Source organism: Dermacentor andersoni, chromosome 1 (genome assembly GCF_023375885.2).
Source record: "Dermacentor andersoni chromosome 1, qqDerAnde1_hic_scaffold, whole genome shotgun sequence".
NCBI lineage: Eukaryota > Metazoa > Arthropoda > Arachnida > Ixodida > Ixodidae > Dermacentor > Dermacentor andersoni.
Window position 1 is genome coordinate 265,316,277 of NC_092814.1, and position 26,475 is coordinate 265,342,751.

At 45.3% G+C, this 26,475-nt stretch overlaps 1 protein-coding gene and 1 long non-coding RNA gene across 7 annotated transcripts in view; one reads left to right on the top strand and one right to left on the bottom strand.

The window, feature by feature from the left end:
- Positions 1-26,475, bottom strand: part of drosha (ribonuclease 3 drosha) — a 268,462-nt gene that overhangs the window by 63,658 nt on the left and 178,329 nt on the right. For all 4 annotated transcript variants that reach the window (XM_050196330.3, XM_055063089.2, XM_055063088.2 and 1 more), the window contains 3 exons: positions 26,217-26,270; positions 19,541-19,644; positions 18,245-18,350 (listed from right to left, as the gene is read on the bottom strand). In XM_050196330.3, the coding sequence (XP_050052287.1) occupies positions 18,245-18,350; positions 19,541-19,644; positions 26,217-26,270 (264 nt within the window). The remainder of the gene's footprint in view (positions 1-18,244; positions 18,351-19,540; positions 19,645-26,216; positions 26,271-26,475) is intronic.
- The window catches only part of LOC129380894 (uncharacterized), a 100,428-nt gene that overhangs the window by 32,190 nt on the left and 41,763 nt on the right, over positions 1-26,475 (top strand). For all 3 annotated transcript variants that reach the window (XR_008609093.2, XR_011890305.1, XR_011890306.1), the window contains one exon: positions 8,513-9,101. This is a non-coding gene — a long non-coding RNA (uncharacterized lncRNA). The remainder of the gene's footprint in view (positions 1-8,512; positions 9,102-26,475) is intronic.

Below are 26,475 nucleotides of genomic sequence, written 5' to 3' on the forward strand. Positions count from 1 at the left end.
TTTTGCGCTCACTGCTGATGTCTTCACGTGTAATCACTGCTGCTGTTGCTTGCAGGTGAGCTTTACTGCTCCGAGAAGTTGTTATTGGCTTAGTGGAATCACCACACTTGCAACGGAGGAGTCAATGTACCCCGCTTTGTTGTTCTCGTGAATCAACGTGCGGAGGGCAGATTCACAACCAAAAATGTGTCTGACGACTGCGACACTACTTAATGCGAAATTTGAGCATAGCTCAATACGTGTTTTCATTTTGCGATATAATGAGACAAAGTATTTGAGACCGAAATCACTGCATTGGCTGGCAGAGGGCCAGTGCCCTCAGTGCCTTCACAGGGGGGAGCGGCAATATGGGAACACTGGCATGATGAGCAGCATCGGAGCCAGCTGTGGAAGAAGACGACGAACACGTGAGCAGTGGCATGAGCGTGGTCAGTGTAGAAACGCTGGCATGATGAGCGGCATTGGAGCCAGCCATGGAAAAAGAAGACGGCAATGAATGCGCAAGCAGTGGCATGAGCACATTCGTGTAGTTATGCCGAGGGACGCCGATGCTCAACCCAGGAACAGACATCTAAGAGTTGCACTCTAAGATACCGATGTGCCACCACACATCGGCTACAATCCGGTGCATGTGTGAGCTCTAATTTCGTTTTCAGTGTTACTACCGTCAGGCCTCTAGCAGAAGTATTTGGAGCATATACAGAGCAGCAATCATTGACCATATGTGGCTTTTGTAGCAAACGTAGCAGCCAGTTCCACTAATGCAACAATATTTATTTGCAATATTTTCTGCACTTACTTTCTGCCCCCCACATCTGGGTGTACAGAAAAAAATTACATTTGTCTTCGGTACTACCAAAATTATTCAATGCTTTTTCTGATCACCAAAGTTAAGCCTCAGTTAAACATGGAGTAAGCACTGGTTGCTAGGGGGTGCCACAGCCTGTGAAAGGCATGCAGCCCGTGTGGCAATCACAGGCAGCCGTCCTCTCTTGAGGCATCTGGTTCATCACACTCTAAAGTATCGGTAATTTTAATTTTCTTTGGTGGGCAATTTTGCCACAGCACTTAACATTTAAACATGAATATTTGAGCATGCCTTCCAATTTAAGACAAGCCTGGGAGAAAAAGCAAGTCAAGAACTACGATGCACACCTGCCAGCTGCTTCACACACACGCACACGCACTAAATGTATAACGTATAACTGTAAAGCCTTTATATATGCCAATCGGCATCCTTAAATCTTTTGTGAATGGAAACATCTCAACAGATTGCAACTGTCAATAAAACAGTTTCTTGATGTGAGCTATTGGCATTGCGTGATCTCACAGATTGATGAAGAACTGAAAACTGTGCTATTCCATAGGGATCTCCTATTCAGCTGAACGACGCCATTTTTCAGCATGATTATTGTTGTAAACATTCCCAATAAAGAAAACAAACTTAATATAGCAGTTGTAAGTGAAGCAACTGCCTCCAGTGGATTTAGAGCTTACAATGTTCATTTTTACAATGTTCAATGTTATTCGTCACTCGGTGCACGTGACTTGAGCTTGCCTCCCGATTTGCGGAACTGCATGGCCATCGTCTGCTCCGCGCTTGGAGCCGTGCATTGAGGTGTGTCATCTTGCCCCACTGTCAACGCGATGTCTGAAACGGAGCGCAAATTTCGAACGCGGCACAAGTTTGGTGCGAAAAAAGTGCGACGGACGCTCATCAAAAACTTCAAAAAACGCTGCTCAACACTGCAAAACGGCCAGGACGCCACAACCTCAGCGTCCGATGCCGAAATCGTCGATGCAGCAACGACAGGCCTAACGACCGCATCCGCTGCTGCGGATACTGGAAAAGTCCGTCTGCCGCGGACCCTTCGACCAGCGCTCACGTATGGCAAGATACGATCTACCGGCAACCCTCCGAGCTGGAGGAGGAGAAAGCGAAAGCAAAGTTATCGGAGTTGTCTTCCGCTCCAGCGACGGAGAGGAAACGCGAGTTCGTGGGTGACAGTACCGACGATGCACTTCGCCCGCCTGATGGGACTACGTTTACAATTGTGGATTTGAGTGCCGTGAACACTTTATTAACGTTTGCGAACTGCAACATCTGCAATGGTGCTTTAGAAATCGTCCGAGACGAGCGGGAATACGGACTCGCTGTGAAGCTGCGTTTTATGTGCGCGAACTGTGTAGAGATTGCGTCAGTGTGGAGCTCGCCGCGCGTTTACAGTGCTGAACGAATGAAACCTTTTGCTGTGAACGTTTTGGCTACGCGTGCCATGCAGGCAACGGGGAACCAACAAACTACTTTCAATGACATTTTCTTGTTGGTAGGCATCAGCCGTCGGGCGCTTCACAAGAAAACGTGGCAGAGCTACGTGAAGACGAAGTTGACGCCAGTGGCTGATTGCGCGGCGCGTAATCTGACGAGCGACTGCGCGCGGTCGGTTTGCGAACTTTACGCCGAACTGAACATGGGTCATACTGGGAACATCGCAATGTCGTACGACGGGTCATGGATGACCCGCAGTCATACATCCCGTATCGGCATCGGCACTGTGATCGAGTTGTTCAGCGGACTTGTGCTCGACTTTGTAGTATTGAGCAATTTCTGTGCTGGGTGCGAGTCAGGGCCTAAGGAGAGTGACCCTTCCTATGGAGCCTGGAAGAATGGCCACAAGTGTCAGAACACTAATAAGAAAGCTGGGGAGATGGAGGTGGAAGCTGCCCTCATCCTTTTCAGGCGATCATTGGAGCGGCACAATCTGCGGTATACAACGGTGCTTTGTGACGGGGACAGCCACAGTTATCTCGCTTTACAAGATGATGAAGTGTATGGGTATATCCCGATTGAAAAAGAGGACTGCGTGAATCATGTGCAAAAGCGCATGGGGACGGCTTTGCGCAACTTGGTGGCAAAACACAGAGGCCCTGGACATGAGAGTCTTGGTGGAAAGGGCCGCTTGACAGCAGACTTGATCTTCAAGTTAACCTCATACTATGGATGGGCTCTGAAGACCCACAAAGGAGACGTAGATGCCACTCAAAATGCAGTGATGGCCACATATCATCACATCACATCAAACGATGATGTGGCTAATCACACTCTTTGTCCATCAGGCCCAAACTCCTGGTGCAAGCAAAATGCTGCAGCGGCCAAGGGTGAGCCGGTTCCAAAACATGCTCGAAAGCTTCCTCCTCATGTTTGTCAGGCTTTACGTCCCATATATGAACGTCTTTCAGACAAGAAACTGCTGCAACGTTGCCAGCGTGGTAAAACGCAAAATAACAATGAAAGCCTGCATTCGATGATCTGGGCACTGGTGCCAAAAGACAGGCACACTTCTTTATTCATGGTGGAGGCTACTGTGGCAGAGGCAGTCTTAAAGTTCAATGCAGGCAATGCAAGGGCCTCAAAGGACATAATGAAAGAACTATGTCTAAATACAAGCGAGCAAAGGCACACCCGCATGGCCGAGAAAGATAGGCGTCGAATGGCAGCATCAGCCAAGAAGCGCAAAGCATCAGAAGATTTGCGCCAGTCCCTAAAAAAGCGGCACACAGGGGTTGGGAGTCAGCAGGACTACATGCCTGGTGCCTACAGAGCTGTTCCAGCTGTAAATATGTAAATAAAATAGGGTTTTGCACGTTTTCTCACTTTTCTCAAAACATGTTTTTGGGTCACTTAACTAGACTGTCGGAGTGATATCTCATGATCTAGAACAGCTAGAGCACTAATTCTTTCTTTAGCAGAAAGCCTAATCTGCATATTACAAAGTGCTGAGAGCAGAATTTCAAATTTGTGCACATGTATATTTCCATTTTATTAATTTTTTTTTTGATGTGGTAGCTTTAGGTCAAGGAAAGAATTTTGATCACCTGCAGAATGGCTAATTAGAATCTCATTTGAAAACTTTTTGCAGCATTGCAGTTATTGCACATTATAGTATCTAGCTATGCAATAATATTCACTTTCTGCTGAGCAGTTTTTTTTCCATTGTCTCCGGAAACAATAGAGTGGCAGCACTGTCAATCTCCTGAACTAATGGACCTACAAGAAAAATTATTGCATATTTGAAATCAGCAGAAAAAACTAACTAAGCTTGTTTATTTTCATCAGATTTGGTCATAAGATGCAGGAAATAATCTCCACAACCCATGTGCCCCCTTAAGCAAAGAAGAAAAGTTTGAACAAGTAGAAAATTGTTTAAATTTTTTTCGCATTCTTTCAATACAGATGTGCACTATAAGAAAAAGCTTTGTTTCAATGTACAATTATTTTCTACTCCATTTAAAAGTTACATTGAAATAAAAAATTTATGGGACACCACTATGACTATCCTTACCTGAATACACCCAGAAATGCATTTAGTAATGAGTTGAATTACACATGAAACATTGTGCAAAGTTTGTTTAACACTGAATGTGAAAACACTGATTAGTTGCACTGTAAAGCTGCCCAAATTTGACCCTCTTTATTTATGTGGACATACAAGGGTTGTCTAAAGATTCCTGGCCTTAACCAGAAAGAAGCAGTTGACTTTAACTAGACACATTTTTCAAAACAGTCCGCTCAATTGTTTAAGCACTTGGCCCACCTATATTCCAATACTTGGATCCTCAGAAAATATACTGGAAAGGTTGTTCCTCTAAAAGGTGGATTGCGGTTCGAATGATGTCATTGTCAATAAAAAGTGGACTCCCGAGACCTATAGGGCAAGATCTGGCAAGTGCAGCGGGTGATGAAGCACAGAAAAGCTGCGGGAATGGATGGCAGCCATTGCCTCAGCAGCGCTGTACGAAGGCACGTTGTCTCGGTGAAAATTACCGCTTTGCAAATGCATGCTATGTCATTTAGCCTTGACGGCATCCCCCAGATGATCAATCAGAGCAGCACAGTATATTCTGTGGTGATGGCCTGCGCCTTCTGCAAACAATCCACAAGCAATAGGCAGTCTATATTCCAAAAGATGGCAGCCATCACTTTGCTGAAGTAGCAGATTGGGCTTTTTTGGCAGTGAAGAGTTGGGACGTTGTCATAGCTTTGATTGGATTTACTTTCACGATGGAAGGGGTGCACCAACATTTCATCAACAGACACATCCCATGTAATAAAGTTCACAGGATCTGCCCTGAACAGCTCCAGGTTGCCTTTGGACATTGTGCAGCACATGCACTTTTGCTCATAAGTGAGCAATCTTGAGACCCAGCTGGTAGAAACCAGGTATGTACATATCAAGTTATTTGGTAAAGATGCACTGTACTGCCATTTGTGATGATGCCATTGTCTCTGCGTTTGTCCAGATGTTGAGCTGCCGATTGGACATACCATGACCTTGCTCACAGGTGATGTCTCCTTGTGTGCCGACTTCGGCTGGCCTGCCACAACATCGGTTGTCTTCAATGCTCATTCTCATTTGCTTAAATAAGGCAGCCCACTTCTTTACTGTGCTATGGGGGGGGTTCTGCCTGCTCCCAATGTCACATGCGAGGGTCTCTGTGCCGCGAGTTTTGAAAGCCACGTCTACCGTAGAAAATTATTTGTGTTAAGCCAAAACAAAAAACTCACAGGACAGCCTTCAAGTGTAGCTTTGCATTGCTCCAAAGATACCCAGGGAAAGGGATAGTGAAAAAACATTTTTTTAAAGATGCTTTTTGTACTTGAGTCTTTTGAATTTCTTTCTGATTTTTATAATTTTTGATGAAATGATAGCCACTATTTGGTGGGTTACTTTGGCTACCTCTAAATTCTGTTCTAGAACAACTGCGAGGCTTCAAAGTTCACAACCATATAAGTTTTTGTGGGTGTCAACTATGAAGCCTCACAGCTCTTATCCTAAGGTAAATCGAGCACTAAGGTTGGCCTTATTGGATTCCTTGAAACATGCAGAAGTCATTGATACTCTATTAAGTAAAACCTGAGGAACAATTTTTTTTTTTAATTTTCTACGAAACTCAGTAATGGAAACTTGCATAAATTTAGAACCAAACGAGACAAGAAATAGTGGATCTCACATGCGAAATAAGAATGTAAAATAATGTATGTTGTTGAGGTGGGTTTGCACGAGGCTCACCCTACGAGCGACGGTCAGGAAAGGACATCACACTCCTCCCCTCCGCAATGCACAAAGGCGCTACAGCAGGGTTTGTCGACTCTCCAACACGGTGCAGAGAAGGCTCCAGAATCAGATCAGCAACAAACACAATCTACAGATACAGCATAGTGTGACAGTCATGGTGCTTACGGGCAAAGGCTCACCAAAAGACTAACTGAGTATGGGCACTCGCTGCACTAGGGCTAACTGGGTAGTGGTCCACCAAGTGCAAGAAGAAGTTGTGGGAGCAAAGGTCCTATGTAACCAACTCGTTGGAGGCCTGTGAGCATCTTCCATGGTGATGAAGCACTCAGCGGAAGAGAGCTCGGGTGGAGAGAGCACCCAGGGCTACCACTCGAGAAGCCAATAAGGGCGTGTCCCGGTGACAAATGCTAGTACGGTGGCTTGACGCCAGGAGGGAGAAGCATGATTTGGGCTGGAAATTAGCTCCGGTGCACTGGCCGTGTCTACTATGTTGCCACTGGGGTGGCAGATCCCGGAGATCGAGCTAAACATATGCGCAAGCTGGGGAACAAGGCACGGGAAGGCACCTCGATCCCCACAATGTCAACTGGTTTCCAGCACTGTAACTCGAAGAATAAAGATTTAAAAATGTAACTCGAAGAATAAAGATTTAAAAAAAGTTTTGGTCAACGTATCAACTCACTCCTTCACTCTGAATGCAGATTTTAAGAGCAAGAGGTAAAATTAGAGTTTACCTTTGAGTTTGGCATCAGCAATGTTGCTTATCTTCTTGTTTAATTTCATTTGTGAGTACATGATGTGCAGGCATGAAGTTTGTTTGGTGCAAGTATTATGCACATTATTTCTTTCTTTGTCTCGTGTCTTTCCTGTTATAACTTGCTCTGACCTTCTTTTTCTTAAATAAAAGGGGTCCTGAACCACTCCTCAGGCTAGGTGAAAAAACACAGTCCGCAGATAGCATACGATGCTGTGAACATCTCAGCCAAACTTTGCAGTCATGCGCGGCACATGGAGCTCGTAAGCGGAGTGCAGAGTCACCTTTCTCTCACATGCTCTCTTTTCAACAAAAGCCTGCTCTTCACTCTTTTCTGGATGCTTTATTTCGTAATATAGCAGATTCCCATACGTGGGTGCTATAGGTCAATAGATGACATCAATCAAGGGTGTTTGGATCAGTGCACTTCCTACTGCTACAATGCATATTTATTGACGCAGTTTAATAAACAGGCTGAAATAAATGAAAATTTGATTTCGAATTTCGATAATAATAACGTACTTCCGACTACAGTCTGTCTACTCATGCTCGGCCCCCCACGTAGGAACAAAACTTTGGCCACCCTGCTTATCGGAGTTGCAGCCATCAAATCTCGCTAATTTCCACTAGGTTTAAAAACTCAACTAGTTTCGAACCACGCGAAACTTAAGGTCAGGCCACATGCAACATGCACGCTTGCCAGCACACATTCACTACTGGTTGCTTCAGGTTAGACACTTTGGAAGACTTCGCTTTGCATTGAGCGTGATAGCACTTTGAAATATATATACTGAGCGTCATAGCGCTTCAAAATACATAAGTTGGATGTGGCAGTAGCCACATCCAACTTGTGCAACTTGTGCAGACTGGCTTTGTCCTGCAGCAGCTTGACCGACATCCGTCGGTCAAGCTGGTGCAGGACAAAGCCAGTCTGCACCGCGTAGCACGGCCAGACTGGAGCATATTAGTGCGAGCGCACCCTGAAGCACTGTCATACACAAAGCAAACATTGCTCATACACACAACAGTTGCATGTAGTTGCTATCTGCTACATAGCGCAGACACCGTGGCCGCCACGGGTGCCGTGACAAGTCTGCTGGCTGAATTGCGGGTCGCTGAGGATAACCGCATTTGGCTACGTTTGGCGCATTGTAGGCACCAAAATCGGAAGTAGTGGCGTCTACGTGAACATCCAAAATCAACTTTGAACTGTGTGCCACGGTGACGTTCAGTAGCCGGAGTGTTGTAAGTATGCTCTGCTCTGTCGTAGCCTTTGCAGTGCAAGGCACTGCAGAAGGAACTGGAGCAACGGGATCACATGCGACCTTTGACTGCCGATAACTATGCTTCTTCTAAATGCATTGAAGTACTTTTTTATGCAGAGAATTTCTGAAATAGTCTATTTTAATTTCAAATGCATGTCTCTAACTGAATAAAAAGTGGCTCAGGAACCCTTTAAAATCCTTCCAAATATTGTAAAACAAGCTGGCCTAGGAATATACGAGGTCTGCCTGAAAGTAACAGGACTGGGTCTGCTGTGTGGGCATATGGGTGAAACAGGGATAAGCTTATTATTTAGTCAAGTAATCAATGTCTTGGTAATGTATGACTGTAACATGAGCTTCTTACAGTCATCAACTTTTTTTAATCATACATTTTTTTTACACCACTGTCTTTGCAGGCCGTTCAGCTGTGAGAACTGAGGAATGAACCATGAGCATGGAGCAATGAATCAACCTAAATTTTTAGTTTGGTTGAAGAAAAAATCGTCAGAGTGCTCTAAATGCTTCAGCAAGTGTATGAAGAAGACAACATGCCATGCACACATGTGCTTGAATGGCACAAGAGGTTCAAAGAGGGGTGCGAGGAAGTGGAAAATGACTCGGGAAGTGGGGGGCCTTCAACAAGCAGGAATGACAGTATAATGTAGAGTGTGTAAGGCAGGTGTTGTGTGCTGATTGTCGGTTGACTGTTCGAATGATCGCCATGCAATTGGACATGCGAAAGGACAGTGTTTGGAACATTATCACTGAAGATTTGCAAATGCGAAAAGTCTGTGAAAAGGTGGTGCCATAACTGTTGAATTCTGACTGGATGAAGCTAAGCTCCACATGCACGTGCGTCTAGATATCATTGCACATCTTCAAAGTGAACAAGACTAGGTTTGTCAAGTCACTACTGATGATGAGACGTGGATTTTTGAGTACGACCCAGACTCTAAGTGCCAGAGCTGTCAGTGGAAGTCTGCGTTGCTGCCGACGCCGAAGAAAGTGAGTGCATTCATTATGCAAGTAAATATGGTAGTAGTAGTACAGTAAAATCCAGATAATTAGAAACCTCTTCATTTGAATTGACGGATAACTTGAATTTCTCTGATGGTCCCGACAAAGTTCTATGTATTTGAATAGCGAAAAGCTACAGAGAATTCGAACTCCAAAAACTGCGCAATGGCTATTTCAAACAAATTCTCGCTCCCATGGACTGCTCTTTGGACAAACCCGGGTCAAAGGCAACGGTTTGATGTGTTGCTAGCTACTGTAATGTCATGTATCATAAAAGTGACAAGAGACAAGAAGAAAGGGGGTTAACCGAGGGGACCGATTTTTATTAGTCGTATCATAAGAAGCCAACAAACACTGACACCAAGGACAACATAGGGGAAATTACTTGTGCTTAATGAATGAAATAAAGAAACGATAAATTAATTGAAATGAAAGTGGATGAAAAAACAACTTGCTGCAGGTGGGGAACGATCCCATGTCTTTGCATTACGCGTGCAATGCTCTAACCAATTGAGCTACTGCGGTGCCGTTTCCCCATCCACATTCTTGGGTATTTATGTGTTACTACTAGAACTAACCTTGGGAGGGTTAGCCAGCGCCACCACTCACAAACCTTGGCGGCAGATGTGGAACATCCTTTCTGCTGCAGGCGTCACGAGTACGTGATCTTTCTGGGTGAAGGCAACTGGTCAATAAACCTGCACATGCTACTTGAAGGCTTCAATGTTGCCAGATTCGAGGCCCTCGTTATGCAAGGATGAGAAGAAAGGGGGTTAACCGAGGGGCCCGATTTTTATTAATTGTAGCATGAGAAGCCAACAAAGACACCAAGGACAACAAAGGGGAAATTATTTGTACTTACTAAGTGAATTAAAGAAATGATAAATTAATGGCAATGAAAGTGGATGAAAAAACAACTTGCTGTAGTGAGTGAATTGACCTTCATGCTGCCTCTCGCATTTCGGGCTGTTTTTCACTTCAATGTGTATGATTGTGTGACCTCCAATACCAGGAACGCGGGAAGACGCACACATGAAGCAACAAGCCATCTTGGCTACTCCCTGTCTTTGCATTTACCACAGATTACCTTCAAGATACGGTGTGTGTCCCGGGTATGCGCTCAGCCGTGCGGGCAACCATGCGCAGCCACAGCTGCGGTAAAGGAGGAGATGCACACTTTTGATCATGTGACCTCCGATATTGAGCATGCTGGAGGACGGCGTGCATCAAGTCACCATCCTTCTCGGCTCACTCTTACATGCTTTCCTTCACACCCACAGGAAATGGTGTGCTATCTTATAGCACTTTGACTTTATACGGTACCTAGGCTTTTTCCGGCACATGTCATGGCATACTGATGGAGAAAAGATATGACTTTTTCAATGCAAGCCCAGTGACAGTTTTGGTTATGCACACTGTACTGCACAAATGATCGGTTGCTACATTCAAAATGGCTTTCCTTATTTCAAGCTCTGTTTTATTCAAATAAATTTAGTTTCCTTAGAATTCGAATTAACAAGATTATACTGCATATACAAGATTTAAATTCACTTTAGTATCTCTTTAACACAACTCTATCGCTAGAAGCACAAGAAATTATCTGTTTTCATTGGACAGATAATGGCATAGTAAAGAGTCGTATTGTTACGTAGGAAGACGCAGACGAAAAGCTATGTACAAGTATATTTACAAGAAAATACGCTGCGCTTGGCCAAGAGGCAACAGCCCGCGCTAGCTTCTAATCGTCGTCGTCGTCTTCACACTGCTCGCCTTTTCGTGATCGCTCATATTGTTCCGTAGCACTACCCCCGGCTGCAAAAACGCCGTCCCGGAGCGACTAAAGATCGGACTCGGAAGCAGTGTAGTAGGCCTTGAGCCTACTGACATGCACGACATCACTAGATGCCAGAGGAGAGGACGAGGTCGAAACCACAGGAGCAATTTCGTAAGTCACAGGCGTCACCTGGTGCAGCACGCGGTAGGGCCCTGTGTATCGCGAAAGGAGCTTCTCTGAAAGTCCGACGTGACGAGAGGGCGACCACAGGAGCACGAGCGCACCAGGCGAAAATTGTACGTCACGATGGCGGGCGTTGTACTGACGCTGCTGAGTGGTTTGTGAGGCTGTCAGTCGAGCATGGGCAAGCTGGCGTGCATGGTCGGCGAGGCCGATGGCGTCGCGCGCATACTCGCTTGTTGAGATCGCAGCAGGAGGAAGTGCCGTGTCTAGGGGCAAGGTAGGTTCGCGACCGTACAGTAGATAAAATGGAGAAAATCTGGCGGTGTCGTGCCGGGAAGAATTGTACGCAAATGTTACGTAAGGAAGGGCAATGTCCCAGTCGTGGTGGTCTTTGGAAACGTACTTGGACATCATATCAGTAAGAGTACGGTTTAACCGCTCTGTCAGGCCATTGGTTTGAGGATGGTATGAGGTAGTCAGCTTGTGTTGAATGGAGCAGGAACGCACAATGTCAGCGATAACTTTCGAGAGGAAGTTTCGACCACGGTCAGTAAGCAGCTGTCGCGGGGCACCATGAAGCAAGATAATGTCACGCAAGAGAAAGTCCGCGACGTCAGTGGCGCAACTAGTAGGGAGAGCCCGAGTGATAGCGTATCGGGTGGCGTAATCAGACGCGACGGCTACCCATTTGTTCCCAGAGGATGACGTGGGAAAGGGACCGAGCAGGTCTAATCCAACACGAAAGAACGGTTCCACAGGGACGGTGATCGGCTGGAGATGACCGGCAGGTAGCACCTGAGGTGTTTTCTGGCGCTGGCAGGGATCACAGGCAGCAACATAGCGTCGAACGGAGCGAGCGAGACCAGGCCAATAGAAGCGGCGGCGGACGCGGTCGTACGTGCGGGTTGCCCCAAGATGTCCTGCAGTGGGTGCGTCATGCATCTCAAAGAGCACTGTCTGTCGTAGCTGCTTTGGCACGACAAGAAGAAGATCAGAGCCGTCAGGGAGGAAATTCCTTCGATACAGAATGCCGCCCTGGAGGACATATCGGCGAACGGATGCGTCGGTAGGTGTAGAGCGCAGACGCTCGATAAGTGCTCGCAGCGATAGGTCTCGGTACTGCTCATCGGCAATGTTAGCGAAGGCAGACACAGAGAAAATGCCGTTGGCGCTACTACTGTCGGCTGCGTCAGGCTCGTCGACCGGGTAGCGAGACAGGCAGTCAGCGTCCTTGTGTAGTCGGCCAGATTTATAGGTGACAGTATACGAATATTCTTGGAGGTGTAAGGCCCAGCGTCCAAGTCTTCCTGCAGGATCTTTCAGTGAGCATAACCAGCAAAGCGCGCGATGGTCTGTGACAACGGAAAAGGGTCGGCCATATAAGTATGGGCGGAATTTCGCAACCGCCCAAACTAGGGCCAGACACTCACGCTCAGTGATGGAATAGTTGCGCTCCGCGGGTGAGAGGAGCCTGCTGGCGTAAGCGATAACACGGTTGTGGCCACGCTGGCGTTGTGCCAGTACTGCGCCAATTCCGTGACCGCTGGCATCAGTACGGACTTCGGTAGGCGCAGAATAATCGAAATGGGCCAGAACGGGAGGCGTTGTGAGAATGTCGATTAGATGTGAGAATGCAGAGGCCTCGTTATCGCCCCACTGGAAAGGGGCGTCTTTTTTCAAAAGCTCGGTTAGTGGTCGTGCTATGGCAGCGAAATTTCTCATGAAACGGCGAAAGTACGAACGAAGGCCGATGAAGCTGCGCACATCCTTGACACACTTCGGAACAGGGAAGTGCGCAACAGCATGGATCTTGCCTGGGTCCGGTTGCACTCCGTTTGCGTCAACGAGATGTCCAAGGACGGTAATCTGGCGATGGCCGAATTGACACTTCGATGCGTTGAGTTGCAGACCGGCTCAACGAAAAACGTCCAGGACTGCTGAGAGGCGCTCGAGGTGCGTAGCGAACGTTGGGGAGAATACGATAACGTCGTCCAAGTAGCACAGGCACGTGGACCATTTGAAACCGTAAAGGAGGGAGTCCATCATGCGTTCAAAAGTGGCAGGGGCGTTACATAGACCGAACGGCATCACTTTGAATTGATAAAGACCGTCGACTTGCACGTCAAGAAGGTTCAGATGAGTGGGCAACGTCAGTAGAGGATTTGGTGGCGTAGGGAGCAATGCAGCGTCACCTCGAGGCGCTGCATCGTCTAGTTTTCCGGCTGGGAGCGGCGTCCGAAGGGAGTCGGCGAATGGGTGCGACGGGGCTGGGGAGAGCGAGATTGTCGTCGTTGGGGCGAAGGCGAACGAGAATAGGAGCGGTTCGGTGCAGGAGAATCAGCGGCGGCGTTATCGGAGCGTGCGGCATAGGGACGAGAAGGGCCACCTGGGGGGCGAGAGTAGGCAGTATAAGTAGGCCGGGTCGGGGAACTCCAGCGACTGCGACAGTGCCGAGAAATGTGCCCGATTCGATGGCAGTGGAAACAAATGGGCTTGTCGTCAGCAGTGCGCCATTCAGATGGGTTGCGGAAACGTGGTGGGTAAGAAGATGCGGGACGGGGCGGAATCGAACAAGCCGGGCGGGTATCAGGACGATGGGCCGAGCAGATGGTGTGAAGACCCATGTTTTCAATATCTTGGCGGGCAACTGCCTGGATCAGTGAAACCGTGACTGCAGATGTGTTGGTGGGACTGGAGTCGAAGGCAGCCGGATAGGCGGCCTCGATCTCATGCCGGACAATCCTGGTAACATCGGCAGTGTTGTTGGGACGAGGAGTGTCGGCACAGGAAGATGTCGCTGGGGTGTTCGGCAGACGGGCAAACTGCTGGTCAATACGTCGGCTTTTAGCGAGTTCCAGGCGGCGGCATTCTTTTATAACAGCATCCACCGTCGCTACGTTGTTGCAAACGAGCAAGTTGAAGGCGTCATCGGCAATGCCTTTGAGGATGTGGGCGACCTTTTCTGACTCAGTCATGTGGGTGTCAACTTTGCGGCACAGAGCCAAGACGTCCTGAATGTACGTGACATAGGGCTCTGTTGACGTCTGCACACGGCCGGAAAGCGCCTTCTGCACGGCAAGTTGGTGACCGTAGGGGTTGCCGAACAAGTCTCGAAGCTGTGTCTTAAGTGAATCCCAACTGTTGAGCTCATCTTCGTGCGTGCGATACCAAACTCTAGGTGTGCCACCGAGGTAAAAGACTACGTTGGCGAGCATAATAGTAGGGTCCCACCGGTTATTGCGGCTGACGTGTTCATACAGGCTGATCCAGTCATCGACGTCTTCCCCATCTTTGCCCGAGAATACGCCAGGATCACGGGGAGCGGGGAGAGTGATGTAGGTCGTCGAGGTGGCAGCAGGTGTCGGAGCAAGCGGAGTCGGGTTGTCGTCGCCGGGAGCCATGAAGGAAGGCTCGACGTACCGTCCACTGCGAAGCTCCGTGACGAGGTACAGGGAACGTCCACCTCCACCAGATATGTCACGTAGGAAGACGCAGACGAAAAGCTATGTACAAGTATATTTACAAGAGAATACGCTGCGCTTGTCCAAGAGGCAACAGCCCGCACTAGCTTCTAATCGTCGTCGTTGTCTTCTTACTGCTCGGCTCTTTGTGATCGCACATATTGTTCCGTAGCAATATTACCCTTTTGCTGCTGTTCTCCCCATCACTTCTACTAGTTCAACCACCTGCCAGCTTTAAGAGGAAGCTTTAGCTCAAGGGCTCCTATCTAAATGCATGGGAATGGAGAAATCGTTTTTCTCAGCAACCACTGCAACAAATTTGATGAGGTTTGTTGCATTGAAAAGAAAATGTTGAAACCTAGCGACTGTTGGAAGCAGACCTTAGATTTAGGCCACTGACTTTTTATATAAAAATTAGTAGAAAGTGCAAGCTTTCCAAAAACGAAGCTATCAAGTTTACAACTCTATAACTCAGCAATGAAAAATATTACAGTTCTGTAAACTGTGTCTAATAGTACATCTAAAATGGACAAAATTGATATATTATACAAGGCTCTGTACCCCTCGCAAGGTCTGGCCATTTTGAGCTCACAAGCGCAGAGTGAACAATGCGTGCTAACGATCGTGTTTGCAAAGTATTAGATCGCTACGCACCACGAAAAGGTCTGAAATTTCAATCCGAAAGCCATTTTCCTTTTCTTTCGCAACGACCACGCTCCAAGCCAGACGGTGACATACTCGTGTCCCTGTGCCTACGTACTTGTGTCCGCAGTGTGACGTCAACCATCGAGACACGTGACTTCAAGAATTATTCAAGGCAACATCTGTTATTTGTGTGATCTGTTGCTTGAATTGACGAATTGAAGTTTAGAAAATAAATGAAACACACAAATGGAATGTCTGCGTGTTTCTTGTTTTACTTCGCACCGAAGCAACAGAGATGTACTTCCGCTTTGTCTGCATGTTCTCACAGTTGTGCAGTCATGTGCACAGGTACCGAAACTATGCCATTTTCTACCGTGTTCCAGTACGTGATCATCCTCTGCGATCTGCTTGTCTGCTTCAGTATTCGTGTAGCATTGAATTATACCGGTAGTCATGTGTCCATATGCGCAGCGCGTAATATCGAGCGCTGAACGAAACGAGAGTTACAACAGCTCGCACACGACGCCGTCAGCAAAGATGCGCAGCAGCAGGGGGAGGGGGGGGGGAATAAAGAAGAAATATTTAAAAAACCCGAGGAGAAAAAAAAAATGAAGGCGGGGCCCATGACATATGTGTCCCGCGATCCTTGAGTTCCAATATGAGAGAACGCAAGGAAGGAATTTCACTTGCGGAGGCTAGATGGGGCAAGTGGAGAGAGCGTCTCACTTTGCAGTGGAGCTCGCCTTCTGAAATCATGGGTTCGCAGCAGTGAAATATTTATATGTCGGCTATTAATGAGCCAATTTGAAAACTTTTTGCATCAGAACACTCCCTAGAGGACACGTAACAACTTCCAGCATATAACCAAAATTTGCTCTGGGGCTTGGTGAGGGGCCCTTTAAGTACATCAATGTGTGAGTAGGACTTTCGCAAAACCCTTGTAAACATTGTAAGAAATTCACACGAGATATAAATTAATACAGTCGACTCTCGTTACAACGGACCCTGATAATCGAACAAAAATATGTCAATTTTATCCGAAGTCCGTAATATCCGAAACGCCTCACTTCCGAAACTTTCATTGTTATGTCTAACAACTTTATTGCAAAGGGTGAGTGACGAACGTCTAAGGTAAAAAGCAAACAAAAAAAGTTGCAGTTTTGCAGCAGCAGCAAGCGAATTGACCTTTGTGGTGTCTCACTTCAATGCGAACTAAACGTCGAAAGCACAGAGCATACGAAGCTGCCGGCACTGGTTTTTCCACATCGCAGATCACTGTCAAGTTATGGCACCTGCGCGCACTTTGCCATTGCAAATTACTTTCAAGATAAGGCTGCCACATGGGTGCACACTAGGTCTACATCGCAGATCACTTTCAAGATACAGCGCCCACATGGGTGAGCACTTTGTCCACATCGCAGATCTCTTTCAAGATACGGCGCCCACGCGTGTGGGCACTTCGTCCACATCACAGATATCTTTTAAGTTATGGAGCGTGGGCGTGCACTTTGTCCACATTGCAGATCGCTTTCAAGTTACGGCGGCCACGCGGGCGCGCACTCTGTTCATATTGCAGATTACTTTCAAGATAAGGCGGCCGTGGGCGCGCACTTTGTCCACATTAATGATCGCTTTCAAGATATGGCAGTCGCGCGGTCAAACACTTTGTCCACATTGCAGATCGCTTTCAAGATAGGCACCCACGCGAACGATACTTTGTCCACATTGCAGATCACTTTCAAGACACGGCGGCTGCGCCGTATACAGCAGGCGGCGGAGTAGAACACCCCACTCTCTCTTGCCTCCCCCTGTGCCTCGCACGAGAGAGAAGACAGCGCGTTTCCGCCCCTCCTTCCTCTCTCGCACACACAATATTGAGCCGCGATCGTCAGCTGACTCTCGCAAGTCAGTTGTCAGCCCGTGTCGACCCGGCAAAAGTACATTTTATACGCCTGATTTTAAAAAAATACCTACCAATTGCGACTGCTGCAGCCGGCAGTCCGTTGTAGCGCGGTCCATTAAAAGCGAACTTTGTTGCATTAATAAAATAGGTAGACCAAACCAAGGCTGAAATATGGTCCGTTATATCCGAAAGTCTGTTATACACGGGTCCGTTGTAATGAGCGTAGACTATATATTAATTTTTTCCACTATGGATGTTCTAATGGATGCAGTTTAGAGAACTGTTTTTGGTGCAGAGTTACGGATTTGTAAACTTTGTGATTCTATTTCTTTTTCAGGCTTACAGATTTTCACCAATGTTTGTGAAAAAAGTCCAGATCCTAAATCAGAATTGCGCTTCCAACAGTCACTGGAATCTAACTTTTTCTCTCAAATGCCCTAAATTTCATTAAAATCAATCCAGGGCTTATTTCAGAAAAGCATTTCTGCATTTTACATGTATTTGAATAGACGGCATCGGAGCTGGGCACGAAATAAAGCTTCCTCTCAAAAGCCGTGTTGTAGTGCACATGCACATGGCCTGACTTGGCATCTGCAAAGCTGGCAGCTGCTAAGTGAACCACTATCTTGGGTCTGACTCAAGATACCGGCTTCCTGACGGACATTTTGAAATGTTGTAAATCACTGTCAAACTTGGCATCTGCGAAGGTGGACGATGACTGCTACAGTAATAGTTATGGTACAGAAGTAGCAGTCTGCTACAACCCACCAGTGATGACTGGAAAGGTGGTTAACTAAGTCAGAGTTAGTCACATTGAAAGTTCGAACAGGAAAAATCAGGAACATAACCACATAAGACAAATGCAAAAATAGCGCTTATATTGTGCGCTGCTTCTTTGTGTCAGCTCTTGTCTTTTTACACTGTGACTCCTAGTTATATGTGGTTGTTCCATATTTATTCACCTATTAGCGTAGTACAGATGAGTGTTATTTCTCCACAACTGGCATCAGTTCTTTGTGTAACTTGTGACACCAGCAGGTTAATACACCTTTGAAACAACCTCAGGAGAATGAAAATGAATATTCAGCACTGACACGAGGACTGATAAGGTAAGACAAGACCCTCCAATGCTGAGATAACACAATCACAGTGCACAAGGACTTACAGATAAATGGCCTTCATGGTGCTCTGGAAAGTATTTGTAGAGATACTCAGAAGCAACCAGCTGCAAAACGGTGTCGCCCAGGAATTCTAGCCTCTGGTTTGAGCCCCTAGTCAGAGTACAAAATGGGTGAAAAATTTTAAATCAGACTATATAGCTTTTGAGCACTCTCATGCATGTTAGCAGCAGTGGGCCTCAGAAGAACCCTTAACATGATAAGGCCTTTACACAGCTGTTTTTGCTCTGTTCTGTCACCCTCATGGTGCCCATTTTTGTCTGGAGAAAGGCTACTGAGAGCAAATGCTTCTTGAAATAGCCCTCTGGTAATGGAGGTCACTGCTCTACATTACCATCACTACGCTAGTGACAGAGTTCCATCCTGCCCGATATTAAATGATCAGAAAGAGCTGCTGAATACCATTGAGCCTGTACATGGTTCGGTCACCTCAGGCACTAATTTCCAGCTGTCACAGATGAAAGCAGTGCGCATTATTTGATTTGAAGAATGCAAATTTTTAGAGCGGAGCTTACAGATAATTATCTCTTATGAAGCACTTAATCAGATTACAATCAGAACAGTACTCTTGAAAGCTAGCTAAAATCAAGGACAAAATTGCGAAATGTACATAGACCGGCGTCATTGTCTCTTTAAACAATGTTTTATCACGTCTATGATAGAAGAATTTGTGTATATTTTAGACGGTGAAATGATGGAATGGATAAGGACTATGTGGGCAAGGTCCAAGTATAAAAGCTGCAAAGCTGACTCTGCAGGTGCTTGGGCCAACGTTGGTACCTGATAAGATAGCAACCGTGATGAGTTCCCCAGCTTATTAACAAGGTGTAGACTGGTCCGAAGTGAAACAGTCAATGAAACAGGTTTTCATCCCAAAATTGTTCAATGTGCATAACTGCATGCCAAGAGTGCTACTACAATGTTGAAAAGCAATTCCACACAAGTGTTTCATTAGTCCTTTCTGTCCAGAACAGTAATGAAATGGTACTATCTTCCCTAGTGAACTTTTTATTTTTGGACCTAGACTGAAGGTTGTGCAACATGATTATATTAAATTTCATGACAAATTAGTTATAGTTGCAGGTCTACTTGCATACTATGCTTTTTTTTGCATTATGCTTACTCTGTACACTTCATCACTTTTCTATTGTAACTCACTGCTTTATAGTGCCCTACACACACCACACACTGAGGGCAGAACGAATGACAAAACTGGTGGAGCTACAGCGTAGCCATAGAGACTGTCTTGCGTGGTAGAATGGCTAAAATGAGGTGCTTCTTACAAGGTGAGGTTGTTGAATCCAATGCTGCGGTGAGTGAAGGCTTTGGCCAGCAGTCGTATGTGGGTAAACTCAATGCCAGTCAGCTGTTCAAACTCATTCAGTTTCTGCAAAATTAGAATGACAGCAACAACATTCACTTCATTTTGCAGCCAGATAACTTAATGACATGATACTACTAGTTTAGCACAGAAAAACCATTCAATCGTATTCAACAGTTATGTTTAAATAGCAGCAACGCTAAGGGCATGGCTGTTATGTGAATTATATAAGTTGGGTAAACTCAATGCCAGTCAGCTGTTCAAACTCATTTAGTTCTGCAAAATTAGAATGACAGCAACAACATTCACTTCATTTTGCAGCCAGATAACTTAATGACATGATACTACTAGTTTAGCACAGCGAAACCATTCAATCGTATTGCAACATTCAATTGTATTCAATAGTTATGCTTAAATAGCAGCAAAGCTAAGGGCATGGCTGTTATGTGAATTATATAAGTGCTGCTATTACATAAATACTCAGTAAAAATGCTAAATATCTGGTTGTGTATTTTTGAGGAATTAAATTGATTTTGTGTAACGTCTGCTGTCGTATAATTGCTGACTATACTCATTCCTCAAACAACTAATGTTCTCATTTTATTCTCTTCAAAGCAGACTAATGTACACATAGATTGCAATTGCTGATGCACCATAAAATACATTTTCATTACTAGAACATTGCTACAAAGCACAATAATGTAAACAATGCTGTCTTTATTAATTTTGTTATTACTATTATGCATGTTACATCAGGAAGCCTTCTTTGGCTTTCATACGTTGCAACACAAGATGGCTTTTCCCTAGTCTTCAAAACATTTATTTAGCAGTATATGTATATCAAAATTCTTTAATACAAATACAGAACTCTGAATATCGAATAATAATAAGCCGGTGAACTTATCAGCAATTTGTTGACTTTAACATGTAAAACATTACAATTATGTTGCCAAAAAAAAAAAAAGTTTAGCAAGCCATTACAGTAAAAGCTTATTTTGCCATTGCCAATTAAAAAAATGCAGGAATTTACAGTGTCTGGTTTCCCAAACCTATACATTATTCAGCGTCAAATGCTCATCAACTAGGAGGCATTTGGCCTTGCACGAGCAGCTACACAATGCTTTTACCATCAAGCGATAAACTCAGGAATGCAGGTAGCGCTGAAGAAGTAATGACAAATGAGCTAGGCAAAAAGCAATACAATGTGGCAGTGTATGTTTGTCTGCAAACATAGTTTATAAAAGAACTGCCGAGACACAGTATCCTTTTCCTGCATTTTGCGCCACATGCATGCAGGACTCCTGTAGTACAGCACGTGTGGCAAGCCCAGTCTAGTAAGGGGGTGGAAAAGGAAGCACTTTTTTTTTAGATAAGTACTGTATGCAAAAATACAAATAAAATGAAAGCAAAATAAAGCGGCAATAAATGAGTACAAAATTTGCATGACTGAAATCTACTGAAAGGGACTGTAAAATTTGGCACACATTTAAAACTTTTAAGACCAATGAGTAAAGCCAACAGCCCACTAAGCATTGTTTTTGTAGCTAAGGGATGCATGAGGGCGGGAAAATGGATAATGTGCATATGTGGCTCAAATTGACCGTGCCAGTTATGCGAGAAGTCATGAGTGGGTGGTCGCAGAGAAGATGTAAGAACCAGAAGTCACGCTTAGACTCAAAGGAGAAAAGCCAGGAGAAAAAATAAAAGTAGAAGGATGGACCACTCAGTCTTGCAACATCACACAGCATATGTTTCGTGACCGTGAACATTTAAGGAATTAAAAATGAGTCCGATTGTGACAATTCAGCTGTTATGTATGAACCCATAACAGAATGCTTGCTATATATGCGCCGATCTAGGGAGAGTCAGAAAAATGAGAGATGGTGTGCTGGTGTGGGTGTCCATTCAATAGCCCAAACTATGACGGAAAAATCAGTTGTGCTGGTGGAAGACCACCCAGACGGCAACCATAGTGTTAAAGGGTCCCTGAAACAGTTTTTGTAGTATGTCTAGATACAGGATAACTTTCAAGGAATGCTTTCTCATAAGAATTTCATGTCAGTGCGCCATAATAAAACAGGTACAAGTGGTTAAGCATTATCCTCCTCTCAAGCTGCTGCATTCCCCCACAACGTTTAGACCGTGCGGCTATTGCTATGTCCTGCTTCCTTCATGCGGTGACGCAAGCCTTGTCTACTTCCATTTGATTTGAATTGAGGGAGTGTCTGCATGTCTTTCCTGTGCAATGCATACACACTTTCTGGGTGGGAAGCGGAGAGGGTACCACTACACCAAAGTCCAACTAAAGATGGCGACTTTCTGACGGACATTTTGAGACGCTGTAAGGCACATTCAATTGCCTTCACAATGCTTTTTTTTTTTTTTATCTCGGCTTGTTGCAATATTTTTCTGCTACCATTTTAGGCAAATTTTACACAAAACTTGGCTCTCTGACAAATGCGGAACCTGCAGTTGCTGATGAAAGCATATTTCTTTTCAAAAATGCATTGACCGAGGAGGCTGGTGTTGACATTGACGCTCAGCGCTCGCCTCTTCTACAGCAAGCAGTCACTGCAGTTTACTCCTTGCACACACCTGCAGTGCAAGACGAGTGTACTGCAGCACTGGTAACATTAAAGTTCCTGCCGCCACAGAAGATATTACTGCTCCTATTTTCATCTGAGTACCCCTTCGCATTCCATAAACTGCTATCGCTAGAGCTGTAGCAGACGATCTGAATTCTTAGGTGGAAGCAGGCCACTGGTTTGAAGAAACATCCACATTTATTGCTTTGTGCACTTATTTTTAAGGGTACACAAGTTACTATGCATATCTGTGCTATTAAAAATAACCTTAAAAGACCCCTCACGAGGTCAGACCATTTTGAGTTGATAAGCACAGTGCATACAATGCATGCTAATGATCGTGTCTGCTAAGTATTACATTCTTACGTGCCGCGGACAGAGCTTAAATTTTAAACCAAGCGCCGTTTGTCCTCCTTTTTGTGCGTGCCGCGTTCCTAACCTAAGAGTCGACGTCAATCACGCAGGTGCACCTACAACATCGCCATGTTGTGACGTCACTCATAGTGGCACATGACTTCGAGAATTATTCAAGGCGACATCAGTTATTTGTTTAATCTTTGCCTCCATAGAGAAATTAAAGTTTAGAGAAATAATAGGATATACAAACCGAATGTCTGCGTGTTTTTGTTTTACTTTGTACCGTAGTGAGAGAGAACTAGTTCTGTTTCGTCTGCTTGTTCCCACATTGTGCTGTCGTGTGTGCAGAGAACGAAACTATGTCATATTCAACCATGTTCCAGCCCTGTGATCATGCCCTTTCCTTTTATTGCACCGACCTCAGTGCTCATGACTGTAGCACTGATTTATACTGCTAATCAGGTGTTCTCATGCAGAGTGCACAAAATCGTCTGCTTCGCGAAAAGAGACAAACTCAACAGCTCGCACCCAAGACTGTCACCGAAAGTGTACCACTCAGCAAAAACGCGTGTGTGAGAGAGAGAGAGAAAAAAATAAGATGGGGACCATGACGCATTTGTCATGCGATCCTTTAGCTCCAGTATGGGAGAACACAGGGAAGGAATTTCATTTGCGGAGGCTAGATGGGGCAAGTGGAGAGAGTGTCTATGTTGGCAGTGGCACTTGCCTCCTGAAATCAGGGGTTCGCGGCACTTCAAGTATTTCTATCTCTGCTATTAATGAATATCAATGAACTAAATTGAAAAATTCTAGTGGTAGAGTGCTCCTTAGAGGGCACATAACTTCCAGTATACAGGTAACCAAAATTTGCTGTGGCCTGGTGAGGGACCCTTTAACCCTTTCGCTGTCACGGACGTACCGGTACGTCATCGCGCTTCCCCCCCACGGTGTCAATGACGTACCGGTACGTTCTCTATTGTGCGTTCAAAATTTCGCGCCTGAGCGCAAAGCTGGCGCTCCTGAATTGGCCATGCCATCTCTTGACTCTTTCTACGAGTTTGTATATTCTCCCCGACCTGTGTTAACCCATGTATTGAAGAGTACGGTGCGACTGCCACTCCCCACTTTCTCTTTGCTGAGTGGCGCGGTGGCTCCGCGTTCGCTGGATCCTTGCGTCGCGCGCGTGTGGTTATGGGTTCAAGGGTTGTTCTGCCATCTCCGCTGGTTTGAAGGTTCTTATTTTTCTTCTGTTGGTGTGTCTGCTACGCCGCGTCAAGTTCAGACGCACGTGCCGTTGCCTCTCCGAAAAGAGTGACTCGATTGCTGCTTTCTCTCTCTCGCCGAACCCTCGCTTCCGGCTTGCAGCAGTAAACGTAAAGCCCTTCGAACTTTGTTTAGCCTTTTTCCATCTCCCTCTGTCTTCTTGATCACGCAACGTCCCATTTCTCTCCGTTGTGCGGGCGACTGAAAGCGCATCCTCCCAGCGCGCGGTTACTTTCGGATGGCTGAGCGCGCGGGACCTTCGTCTGCTCATTGGTGCGGTGGCTCAATTCCAATTTAGAATACGAGCCGAGCTCGGATTCGAACTCGGACAGAGTCGCATGCGAAGAACAGGGTTCCGCATCGTCAGATTCGGATGTTGTACGGATTTTATAGTCAGGCTGATGATGATGATGATGTTTACTAACAGCAGCTGCAGAACACTGAAATGTGCATATAGCATTGACTACGTTATTTGTATACCAATCATAATCAAAAATAAATTGCTATGTTCATTCCCTGTTGTGCTCGTTCCCTGAAACCAAGCCGACACTGGGGGTGCGTCACGGCCAGAAAGGTCCAACAGCGAAAGGGTTAATGAAGTGGCATGTTTCAAGCATTTAAGATGACATAATGTTGGTAGCCAATAGGATCACTTGCCTGAGTGACATCAAGGGGCAGCTGAAAACTCCGGGGAGTTTTCAGCTGCGATTGGTAGTGATGTACATTTTTCATACCTTATAATAAATTACACAATTTGAGCGGAGCACTTAAATTCATCTTTTATTGATCATAAGGACCTACCCTAATGACTCAGCACATTTGTACACAATCATAAAAATTGTTTCAGGGTCGCTTTAACGCCAAACTGGGTACACATCTACAAGTTCATCATCATCATCATCATCAGCCTATTTTAAGCCCCCAGCAGGACGAACGCCTCTCCCTGCGACCTCCAATTAACCCTATCCTGCGCCAATCGATTTCAATTAGCACCTGCAAATTCCTTAATTTCATCCCCCCACCTAGTCTTCTGCCGTCCTCGACTGCGCATCCCTTCTCTTGGTATCCATTCTGTAACCCTAATGGTCCAACGGTTATCTAACCTGCACATTACATGACCTGCCCAGCGCCATTTCTTTCTCTTAATGTCAATTAGAATATTGGCTAACCCCGTTCGCTCTCTGATCTACACCACTCTATTCTTGTCTCTTAACGTTATGCCTATCATTCTTCATTCCATCACTCTTTTTGCAGTCCTTAACTTGTTTTCGAGCTTCTTTGTCAGTCTCCAAGTTTCTGCCCTACATGTTAGGACCGGTAGAATGCACTGATTGTACACCATTCTTTTTAGTGATAATAGTAAGCTTCCAGTCAGGATCTGATAATGTCTGCCATATGTGCTCCAACCCATTTTTATTCTTCTGTAAGTTTCCTTCTCATGATGAAGGTCCCTGTGAGTAATTGACCTAGGGAAACATACTCTTTCACAGACTCTAGAGGCTGACTGGTAATCCTGAACTCTTGTTCCCTTGCTTGGATATTGATCATTATCTTTATCTTCTGGATATAAATGTTCAACAAGTTAAATAGAAACAAATGTAAAGAATTATGTTATATTGTGCCCAGTCAGCAATATATTTAATATATTTAGATTATTCGTGTCATTTCTAGTACTAGGAACATTTTGAATACTTAGCTTGCAAACCAAACATGAATGCAGTCCACACCCGCGGCAACGGATCTGCATACAGCATACTTTTAAATACAACACACCATTCTTCTCACTTCATTTGTTCTGCCCATATTGTCAATGCAACAAATTCCACTTTTAACCAAGTTAGCTATAAAGGACAATCAGGTACAATGGATAAACTTCAGGCAAATTTTATCTGATGGTGTAATGCAATGCACACTGCTGCGGCGATGTGTGCATTTCATGCATTTCTGACTGCTCGTAGAATGTACAAAAATGCATTTATTTCTTAAGGAATGCACACACTAATGGCAAAGTTCCCGCGCAACATCTGAAGGAGAGTTTTGGATCATCGACACACAAGGCTCAATGCTGTCCATCCCCATAGATTATCTTTGGCCCACTACTGTCAGCTCAGTGCCAAGCAAGTGCAGAGGGTGCCGCTATACCTAACCAGCTTAGCTTCGAAACTAGCATATGGTGCTTCAAAAAAACACCAATGATCGCAAAATGCACTGTTTTCATAACATTTTATTTCTCGTCACATCGATTTGCCCTATTTTTAATCTGTCCCGGAAAATTATTCTGCAACTTATTTAATAAATTTGGACACTCAGGATTACTATTAGGAAAGGCCAATTAGCAAAAGTATACATTAGCATAAATTGCCCAACACTGCACATCACACATCAGCAAACGAACTAGGCTCACTTAATAATTTTGCAGTTTAAAGCACTTACCTTCAGCAGCGGAACGGAGTCAATCCACTTTCTATCACCCTCAGGCACTTGTTCCTGTAAGCATACAACACACATTTCAACACAGCTGTTGTGCTTCAGTGAAACACAATTGCTCAAATCACAAACGAGGCACCACAGAGGCCATGGCTCAAGCCATCAGCTGTGAGCATTTGCAAGTGAGTGTTACAAATACACATGCTCCAATATGCCTGCAAGATGGAAACTTCACTCACACAGATAGGTTGGCTGAACTTTAAAA